This window comes from Saccopteryx bilineata, chromosome 3, assembly GCF_036850765.1.
Source record: "Saccopteryx bilineata isolate mSacBil1 chromosome 3, mSacBil1_pri_phased_curated, whole genome shotgun sequence".
NCBI lineage: Eukaryota > Metazoa > Chordata > Mammalia > Chiroptera > Emballonuridae > Saccopteryx > Saccopteryx bilineata.
The window spans coordinates 307,561,284-307,572,072 of record NC_089492.1 but is presented as its reverse complement, the minus strand read 5'-3'; the positions used below and the strand labels follow the sequence as shown (position 1 = coordinate 307,572,072).

The window sequence follows — 10,789 nt, the reverse complement described above, 5'->3', positions numbered from 1 at the left end:
GTTGTTTATCTATAACTTTGTCCATGACAACTTGGAGAACTTGGGGCCAGGTTTTTACATGACAGGAAGTGCTAACCGGTGTGATGGAGACCTAGAACAATCTCTCCCATTCACGCAGCACTGAATGACGGGAATCATAAAGAGTTCCCGCTGCACTGGCTCACAGAGCATGTGTCCTCCCTTCATGCTGCATGAAGATGCTACATCGTTTTCATTATGGACGCACTATATATGTTTCTTTAATTTATATTATTTATAAAACTAAATTTGGGTCCTGGCTGGTTTGGGTCCTGGAGTGTCAGCCCAGTGTGTGGATGTTCTGAGTTCCAATCCCAGTCAGGGCACACCTGAGAAGTGACCATCTGCTTCTTCAACCATCCCATTCCCCCTTCTTTCTCTCTTCCCCTCTCACAGCCAGTGGTTCAATTGGTTCAAGTGTCAGCCCCAGGTGCTGAGAATAGCTCAGTTTGTCCAAGCATCATCCCCAGATAGGTGATGCAGGATGGGCCCTGGTGGAGCACATCAGAAGTCTGTCTCTCTATCTTCGATAATCTCACTTAAAAAAATAATTCAATTAAAAAATTACTTAAGTACCCACACTCGTATTTTTAACAAATACCCAGGATGCTGGCAGAACACAAGGTAAACTCACCAGTGACTGCAGCCCTAAAACCCAACAGTACTGCGATGGGAGGACATGATTACACTGGGTCAGGAGCCTCTCTGTCATAGACTACGTCCCTGTAGCCCTTCTTGTCTTGTCTTCAGCCAAGCAAAAAATGGATACTCATTAAGTGTTCTGTGAATGAATAAATGTTGCCTTCTCTTCACCTGAGATCCCCTTCTTTTCTTCTGCCCTGCACTCACATGGACATTAAAGATTCCTTGCAGGACCGACCGCAGCTTCTAAATTAGGCTGTGATCTCCCAGTCTGTGTTGGAGTTGACCAACTCCCCGGTGTCAACAACAGAGCTCAGAAAACCCTTCTTATGTGATGACCTTAGGAGACTCACACTTCCCATCCTCAGATGTCCTCGAACGTCCTGGTCCTGCTCTGACGCTGCAGAGAAGACCCCGAGATTGGTCAGGACCAGGGTCAGCTCCCGATCTGTTCTCTGGCGGGTGACCAGGGTGTCTGGGCTGCAGGGTTTGTCTGCTCCATGCAGAAAGGGGACGTTTTTTGGCTTTGAGGTTCCTGTTTTGGGAACAGCCGAAATCGCGTGCTCCTCCTCCGCTTCCGTGGACTTAGCACAGTTCCGTTCTGGCTGCCTTCATTCTTACTTCATCCACTGGAGTCCGAAACTATCCATGTCAGAGATACTGCTGCTGCTGCTGCCCCTGCTGTGGGCCGGTGAGTGGCCGTGGGGGGGGGGGGGCGGGGGAAGGGTGCGGGCGGCGTGGGGGCTGCATCTGACCGCCCTTTCCCTGCAGGGTCCCCGGCTGAGGACAAGCTGACAGTACCGGAGTCCGTGACGGTGCAGGAAAGTTTGTGTGTCTTTGTGCCCTGCACCTTCTCTCTCAGATCGTTGTATAAGCCTCCTACTTCCCCTGTATATGGCTACTGGTTCCGGGAAGGAGCTGATTTTATTAATGGTCCTGCTGTCGTCACAAACAACCGAGGTCGTAATGTGCAGGAGGCCACCCGGGGCCGATTCCACCTCCTCGGGGATCCCCTGACCTACAACTGCTCCCTGGACATCAGAGACGCCAAGATGACAGATAATGGAGTTTACATTTTTCGGGTGGAGAGTGGAAGACATGTGAAACATTCTTACACAAAGAACAGGCTCTCCGTTCATGTGACGAGTAAGGAAGAGGCTCCAGGAGTGGCCACAGGAAAAGCTCATGGTGGCCCTGGGGCAGAGCTGGAAGGGGAGGCCATCCTGGGTGTGGTCGGGGGTACAGTGTGTTGGGGCTCAGAGGGAGGGGCTGGGCCAAAGCCTGAGCTTCTCTAAGGGCCACAGCTGGGACTCCCCTTACTGATCCCCTGTCTCCCTTTTTTCTCACCAGCCCTCAACCACACACCCGACGTCCTCTTCCCAAGGACCCTGGAGTCTGGCCGCCCCAGTAACCTGACCTGCTCTGTGCCCTGGGCCTGTGAGCGGGGCACGCCCCCCATCTTCTCCTGGATGTCAGCTGCTCACATCTCTCTGGGCCCCCGGATCCTTTTTTCCTCGGTGATCACCCTCACCCCACGGCCCCAGGACCATGGCACCAACCTCACTTGTCAGGTGTATTTTCCTGAAGCTGGTGTGACTGTGGAGAGAACCGCCCAGCTCAATGTCACCTGTGAGTGCTGGGTCAGGACACCAGAGCTTCTGAGGGTTTGTTTGGTGCTTTTGTCCTGGATCTCCAGCTGTGCAGGGGACCTGAGGACAAAGCCTTTCTCTCTGCATTTCTGTGATCACTGAGGGTGGGTGGACCCCTAAACAATCCTCACTTCCTCTCAACCCACTGAAGAGGAAACGCCTCTCTTTTCATCCTAGGTGCCTCCAAGAACCCAACAGGTGTCTGCCCAGGAGACGGCACAGGTAGGGAGGAGTGTCCTTTCCATGAAGCATTGAATGAAGTAAGTTCTCTCCTGAGTCAATCAGAGATTCCAGAGTTCAACATTTGGTAGGGGGCACATTTAGACATGGAAACCCCTTTCAGGCCTCTCCTCCACTGTTCATCCACTGCTGTCCTGCCAGGCCAGGGTGACCTGCTTCCTCTCCTTTCTCATCTCAGACGATGCTCTTATTTTCCTCCTGTCATGGATGCCTTGGGCATTTTTGAGTGGACATTTGTTTTTAGAGCAGTTATAGGTTCATAGCAAGATTGAGCAGAAGAGAGATTTCCCTAAGCCTGCTGTACCTTCCCTCACATGCCCACCCCCCACCAGAGGTTGCATTTGTGCAATCAATGAACCTACACTGACACATTATCATCACTCAGAACCCATCATCTTCCTTAGGGTTCACTCTTGGTGTTGTACATACTATGGGTTTTGACATTGAGTAATGACTATGTACACCATCGTAGTATTATCATTCATAGAGTAGTTTCAATTCTCTGAAAATGTCTTTGGGCTGTTGTTCGACAGTCAGTCTCTCAGCCCTCACCCTGACCTATCTCTGGAGCCTGGTGCTCTCTCAGCCTTAGTGCTATTGGACATGGCATCTGGTTCCCCCAGCCATTGGACAGCGGCCTCGTAAGGACTCTCTCAGCAGTCCCATCAGACTCTTTTTTTGTTTGTATTTTTCTGAAGTTAGAAGTTGGGAGGCAGACAGACAAATTCCCGCATGCACCAAACCAGGATCCACCCTGCATGCCCACCAAGGATGATGCTCTGCCCATCTGGGGCTGTTGTTCCATTGTGGCCAGAGCCATTCTAGCGCCTGAGGCAGAGGCCATGGAGCCATCCTCAGTGCCCAGGTCCACTTTGCTCCAATGGAGTTTTGGCTGCGGGAGGGGAAGAGAGAGGCAGAGAGGAAGGAGAGGGGGAAGGGTGGAGAAGCAAATGGGCGCTTCTCTTGTGTGCCTTGACCGGGAATCAAACCCAGGACTTCCACACACTGGGCTGAGGTTCTACCATTGAGCCAACCAGCCAGGGCCGGTGATACCCAGAAACACTTCCCTGACCTCAGGCACTGGGTTCCCGGGAGGCATGGCCAGATAAGACCAAGAGAGTTGTTTGGAGCTCCCCTGAATGTCTGAGAACCTGTGTTTTACCCCTTCCTGGAGGTGCAGAATACTAGCTTTGACCCTGAGTAACAAGGCTAGTGGAGGCTAGAAGGGAAGATTCAGTCACCTTCTCACAAGAGAAGGAGAGACAGGTCTCTCAGTGTCCCACAGCACTCTGGGTGTGTCTTTCTCTGGAATTCCCATGGACCCTAAGCCTCATGGTCTGCTGAAGCCAGGTCTGAGTCTGTTCAGAGAGACCTCAGATGGAAAAGATCCTGGGTCCTAGAAGAGATAAGGTTGGCTGGACAGGAATGTGACGACTAAATAGGAGTGTCACGTAGACCATGTCCTTCATGTGATGATGGGTAGGAGAACCCAGGGCCTGAAACTTCCAGGGGAGGAGAGGGACACCCCTCTCTTCATGCTTGAGAGGAAGAGACACATGCTTGCTCATCAAGATTGGAGTTCACACCAAGTTTTTCTTGTCTGCAGAGAGACCAGAGATGGGGGCGGTTCTGGGAGCTGTCAAAGGAGCTGGTGTCACTGCACTGCTGGCTGTCTGCCTCTGCCTCATCTACTTCATGTGAGCTGGGACAGGTGTGGGCCAGAGAGGAAGAAGAGGGGATGAGGGGAACCAGAGCAAAGATGGGAGTGCAGTGGTGCTGAAAATCCCACCAATAGCCGCTGAGCCAGGCTTGAGTCTTGTCCCAGCTCTGGTCTCAGATGTCCAAGAGCAGGAGAACCTTGTTATAAAGTCTCATTATGAAGGCTACTGGTCTTGCCCCACCCTTTACCTGCCTTAGGCATTCACTCCAGCCTCAAGGAGTAAGGAGTGACCTCGTGTCAAAAACCCTGATGTCTCCTGACAGGGTGAAGACCCGCAGGAAGCGAGTAGCCAGGACAACAGTGGGTGTGGACAACGTCCACATGGCCATCGGACCAGCTTCCCCGGTGAGTGACGTGGGCATCTCGGCATGGAGCCCGCCCTCTGCATTTCCAGGTTGGTCCACTGTCCCACTCCATCCAGTGGGTCCAGAAATGAGCTCTTCGCCTTCCCACTGTTTTTTGAAAATGTAGGTTTTATTGTTATTCAGGTACATCAGGCCAACAGATCAAGAGAGGATTGTCACAGTTCCCAAGAGGAGAGGGAAGCGCCACACCACAGGGCCACAGTGGGTAGCACCAGAGCCAGGGGAGAGAGAATGAGGGGGAAATGTGGGTAGGGGGTTTGACAGGTGTTTCCATGGGGAAGGCGAGGTAAGGGAAGGGGAGAGGGCTTAGGGCCGGCTAGTCTGAATAATTTCAGTGGGCTCGAGATGTAAGAACTGTCTCCCGTTTTCTGGTACCTGGTCCTTGTGTGATAGGGCAGGGTTGGGGAGATTATCTGGAGTGTATGAACTCCACATAGGAGGTGGTTGGAGCTGTGAACTTGGGACTGGACCAGCTGATTTGCAATGTGGAAGTCACAATTGTAGGCCAGTCTGGTACTATCTCTAGCAATTGGCTAGCCCTGGCAGGGACAGTTTCTCTAAGGTTAGCAAGGCCCCAGATGTCAAAACAGAAGAAGTATGTGGTTAATATTCCCCCAAACATCTTCTGCTGGGATTTCCATCTCTCTGATGGTATTCTTGTCCCTGACACCCAACCAATGACCTGCCCCAGTACCTCCCAGTCAGTGGTGGGCTTCAATTAATTTAACAACTGGTTCTCTGCCCTAATGACCATTTTAAGTATTAAAAAACTATATACTGAAAGGTAGTTTATTATTTCATGTATTTAATACCTAAATAAGAGCAATAAAAAAGGTACACAAAACTAGAATATAAGAGTTTTAAAATATTCATGAAAAAAGATTAAATAATACCTGTCAACAAAAACAATATAACTGTTATCTAAGATATTTCCATATTGCTTCTTGATTGGAACCCTCACTTACAATTTTTTTCACCTGTGGACGGAATTACAGGTGCTTAGAATATGCTGTTGCACAGATGAATGTTATAAAAGAATAAGGACTGTAAATTTGTGATTTCCACATTAGGCGGCTGCCCAGGCGCCCACCTTAGACAGAAAACCCCAATTGCAATTGCCATTTTAACTGCCGGTTTGCTGAACTCAACAAAAAATTAAGCATCAGTTCTCCCGAAGCAGTGTGAACCGGCTGAATCCCACCACTGGTCCCAGTCCTCCATCAGCTCTTCCTGCACCAGGACGAGGCAGAGTATGAGTGTGCTTCATCTGATCACCGATTAGCACAACTTTTGAGCTGTGCTCCCCTCCTAGTCCTTATCCTGCGGCAGCCTTCCCATCTCCCCTCCCCGGTATATTAGCATAAAATAGCACCACCCCCTCAGAGCCAAGTCTGAAATCCCCTGGTTCTCCACACTGCTGAGCACCCAGACAACGTGGTCCGGCAATTGGGGTAGGAAAATCAGTCACCTTCAATGCTTCAAGCCTCCCAGGGTGGCCTGCTGGCTCGCTTTTTGCATGTCGGGATCATTGCTAGGCCATCCCCTCCTCCTTGCACACCCACATCAACCCGCCCCTTTCCTGTTCTCCAAGTTCTAACTCTCTGTTTATTCCTTTAATTCTGACTAATGCGGACGCCCTCCCCACCCCCCGTGAGATTCTTGAGCACACGATCAGCAACCACCCAGGCATTTATCTTTTCTTTCAGCAAATATCTCCTGCTTGTCAATTGTTCTAGGTGCTTGGGTAATATCAGTATGTTTACACATTATCATGATGTTACCAGTGTAAAATGTCCCTCCTGAAAACTCTCTCCTTGGCTTGCAGATGGCCACATTCTTGCTGCGTCCTCTCTTGGCCTTTCTCTGCACCCACACTTTTCTCATGTATCTCTTTTTTATATAAAGAATTAAGTCATTTTGGGTCCTACCCTAATGACCCGTTTAAAATTAAGTATCTCTTTAAAGAATCTATCTCCAAATACAGTTACATTGGGAGACACAGCTTGTTCAGTTCCTAAGACAGACGTAGTCAGGGTAATGATGATGAATCTGGTGTGAAGCAGATAAGTTCTAGATACATTTCTTCTTTACTTTGAGAGTACATTTATTAAAGCTGGGCTCAGTGGAACAGGAAGGGCTTAAGAGAGAAGAGGCAACAGGAGAGAGACTAAGCAAGGCTGTTCTGACTCTCTAGCAATGTCGTGGGAAAGAAGAAACCAGGGCAGGGCTGTTGTGAGCTCACTGGACAGTCAGAGAAAAGGGGGCCTTGGGACAGGGTCAGGGGTCTAGCCTGGGGATGCACTGTCGCTACCTATCGCTTTCCTGGTTGCAAGTCCCGTGAGGTCCCTTAGAGTTTAGGAGATGCCCGCCTGTGGGGGAAGAAGGAGAAGGGAAAGGTGCAAGCATGCTCCCAGGTGGGGGAGCACACAGCCTGGATACATTTTAAAGGTGGAATCAACAGGGTTTGCCAATGGGATAATAGAGTACACTGGGGTGTGAGAAAGATAGCTCACCCCCTTTACCTTGTAGGTGTCAGAGATGTCAAAAAGAGAGAAAGAGAGAAACTCCGTGGATGTTGTCGCTGTCCAGCGATGTTGTAGAGGTTCATAGATTGTCACAGATGTCCATAAATGTCCATGGATTCCAAGGGTGACTCCAACGCGGTTGCCCCGAGAAACTGGAAGAATTGAATTGCCATTTCCCGGAATTGGCAACTCTGCGGGAGGACCATGTTTCTGAGAAAGGATCAAACTTCGTTTTGGTTTCTTTAAGTTTGAGGTGCCTCTGAGATGTGTGAGTTAAAATGACAAGTAGGTGGTGAGAGTCTGGAGCTCAGGAGAGGGGCTCAGGTGGGAGGCACAGAGAGTTGGGGGTCTTGTGCAGCAAAGTCTGATAGTGGATGAAACCACAAAGAAGAGAAGTGGTCTGCAGACAGAGCCCTGGGACCCTCAGCATTTAGAGCCAGGGAGGTCCAGTGGGAACAGCAAGAAGACCACTGAAGAAAAATAAATGACCAAGGGAGTGTATGGTTGAATCCTGGTGGGCAAGAGGGTGATGAAACTTCAAGAAGGAGAGAGTGTTCTTTTTTTTTTTTTTTTTTTCAAATTCTAGTAAATCTGGTAAGATTGGGTCTGAGATATGACTGTTTAAATTTAGTTAAGTGGTATCAGAGCTAATCTGAATAAGAGCAGATTTGGTGGCCTGGTGGAGTGAGGTCAAGAGAGGTTAGAAGAAGAGGAAGTGGAAATCCTCTTTTGAGAAATGTTGCAATAACTCTGGGGCCAAAAATAAATGAGTTAGTGGCAGAACATGGCTGTACTTTTCTATCGCCTGAAATTTCCTGGATGAAAAAGTGTCCTTTTTCCCCATGAGGCCATGGTTGGTGGATCCCTGGATGGGGGCTGGTCATCTGAAGCTTAGGAGTGTCAGCCCCATTCCTCAAGTCTGTAGAGAGGAGGAAGAGCTAGAAATGGAGCTAGTGATGCATCATAGCTAAAGGATGAAACCTCCTTAAAAATCCTGAGGATGGGGCTCAGAGAGCTTCCAAGTTGATGAACTTGTAGAGGTGGTCGGAGGGTGGTGCGCTTGGAGGGAACACAAAAGCTCCTCGCCCTTTCCCCGTACCTGGTCCTAAGCATCTCTCCATCTGGATGTTCATCCGTATCCTTTCTTATATCCTTTTACCGCAAGCTGGCCCGTAGTAAGTAAGCTGTTTCCCTTGGTTCTGTGAGTCACTGTAGCAAATTAATTGAATCTGAGGAGGGGATCATGGGAACCTGTGATGTATAGCCCGTTGGTCAGAAGCACAGGTGACAACCTGGGCTTACATTTGGTGTTTGATGTGGCAGTGGAAGGTCTTGTGGAACTGAGCCTATAACTTGTGGGATCTGACAATATCTTCAAGTAGATAGTGTCTGAATTGAGTCCAGTTGTCAGATATTCAACTGGTGTCAGAGAATTGTTTGGTGCAAGAGTAAAGGAGAGACACACAAGAAGAGAAGTTGTTTTTCATAAACACCTTCCTATGTATCCAGTAACCAGCAAGCACACAGGACACCTCTGAATGACCAGGGATTAAATTCATAAATAGTGGGTGTGATCTTGAGAAATACCTAAATTCTCTAAGACTTTGTTCCTTTCTTTGTAAAATAATAGTATTTTTCCCATAAGCCTGTGTGAGTGTTCAGTAGAATTGGAAAGCAACCACTAAGAGCTATATTTGTTGGATAACTGAATAAATGGGACCTTAATATTCAATAAAATAATAGAAGAATGAACAAAGGTCCTGTCTCAATTGAATTCACTTCAGCCTCCACCCCCTACCCACCCAATACCCTGCTCTGACCCTGTTCTTTGCTCTCCACACAGGATCACCAGAAGAAGTCCAAGTTAGACAACCCCACTGACTCCACAAGCTCTGCAGAGGCCACCTCGACCTTGGAGTTGGAGCCAGAGCCATATTATGCCTCCATCAACTTTCATGGAACGAATCCTCCTCAGAAGAACACCCACACAACATACTCAGAGATCAGGAACCAGTGAGGAGCCGGCATGTCCATATCAGCTGGAGCATCCACATCCCAGGGATCAGTGTCTCCTGGTGGATCGAGTGTCCCCGGGAGTCCAACCATCTACCAGTCCCCATGAGGAGTGTGAGGAGCCTAGAGAAGAGTCTGCTGACCTTCTAAGTCAGTGATGCTGCTCAGTGGTGTCCGGGACCTTCAGGCATGTGCCACCATCCTCAGACCTGGGCGCTTTGCCCCATATAGGTGTTATCTAGAAATTGGATGTCGTGCTAAGTAATTAGATGGGAATAACAAAGCTGGACGCGAAGCATCATTGGAGGAAAACAGTTATTACTCAAAGAGGGGACTCATGACGTGTTACAGCTGTTGCCAGACTTGGGAGAAATAAAGTTTCCTTTTAATTTTCTGTCCTCCCAACCAGCTGAATGATTTCAAGTATGCTGACTATATTTCCCCTTTGGGGTTGATTTTAACTCAGTCTGGGACAGGTTTCCCCTTTTTCTGGGTTTTCTCACATCTCTTTCAGGAAACCTCTGGTCTCCTGCCAGGTGTCTCAGCCACCCCAAGGCTTCCACTCCAACTTCTCCCCAGAACTTCTCCCAACTTCCTGCAGTTCCTAGCCTGGGCTGCCCTGAGCTCCAGTCAAAAAGTAGCAGGGCCCCGCCCCTGACGCAGCCTCTCTGCCGTGCACAGCCCTGCAGACAGGTTTGGAGATTGCAACCAGCGATGACTTTTGGGGTGCTCTCTCTTAGGGGAGGCATGTGGAGGAGATACAGACAGTGACTGGGCAGGAAGGCTTCAGAAAAAAATCATCTCCCCCATCTTGAGCGCACAACTGGCACCCTCCCTCGTCCCCACCGGGAAGGATCTCAGCTGAACTCCCCACATGCAGAGAGACAGGAGAATGGTGCCCAGCCAGGGCTTTTCATAATTTTAGAAGAATTTATCAGCCTCACCTCAAGCACACAGTTGACACCCTCCCTGTCCTGACCTGTTGAGATACTGGGCCCACAGGTGCGGCTGAATTTGTCATGTGCAGAAATATAGGAGAATGGAAGGACAGCCACTTGACAAGAGGCATGTGGGAGTCTCTGAGGTTTGTGATGTTGGGGTAAAACTGGGGTGGTGGACAGCCACTAGGATTCCTGTGCTAGGTCACTCTCCAGCGCTATCGTGGCCATCTCTCTTGGGTAGAGCACTTGCTTTTGAACAGCATCAGCCTGGGGGAAACCAATTGTCCCACCTTCTGGGTTTCCCCTCACCCACCCTGCACAGACTCAGCCCTGCTGAGGAGTCAGCAGCCTGGGCCAGAGAATAGAGGTCTGGACAGACTCAAGGGGTGACAATGATTAAGGTACCTGACATGAAGGTCAGGAGATACTACCTTCACTTTCTGGAGTTGGGACCTCACCCACCAACTTCCCTGAATCCTGTCTGGCACCTCCCCCTCCAAGAAAGGCCACTGGCCCATCCTTCTGACCCCACCAGAGGCTCTTTTAGTGATAGGTATCTCTTTCATTAGTTGTAGGTCTAACAGGCAGCCGGCAAGTGAAGGCAGCTGGAGATGGATCTCAGGGTGCCTAGGGTCTTTTGCTGACCTGCCTTTGGGCCTGGTGTTGACAAGGGTCA

General features: G+C 49.6%; 1 protein-coding gene across 3 annotated transcripts; it reads left to right on the top strand.

The window, feature by feature from the left end:
* Window positions 1-1,275: 1,275 nt before the first annotated feature.
* LOC136332088 (myeloid cell surface antigen CD33-like) lies at window positions 1,276-9,688 on the top strand. Of its 3 annotated transcripts, none has more exons than XR_010730594.1 (7): window positions 1,276-1,351; window positions 1,432-1,806; window positions 2,011-2,289; window positions 2,487-2,569; window positions 4,156-4,246; window positions 4,533-4,614; window positions 9,003-9,049. XR_010730594.1 is itself a non-coding variant. In XM_066271353.1 (7 exons), exons 1-7 carry the CDS (start codon window positions 1,309-1,311, stop codon window positions 9,038-9,040), a joined length of 1,002 nt encoding a protein of 333 aa, XP_066127450.1. In that variant the 5' UTR covers window positions 1,276-1,308; the 3' UTR covers window positions 9,041-9,688. The 3 variants fall into 3 exon arrangements, 2 of the variants coding, with proteins under 2 accessions (XP_066127450.1, XP_066127449.1); XM_066271353.1 differs by having other exon boundaries at window positions 2,487-2,531; window positions 4,533-4,663; window positions 9,003-9,688; XM_066271352.1 differs by having other exon boundaries at window positions 2,487-2,531; window positions 9,003-9,682.
* Window positions 9,689-10,789: the final 1,101 nt, after the last annotated feature.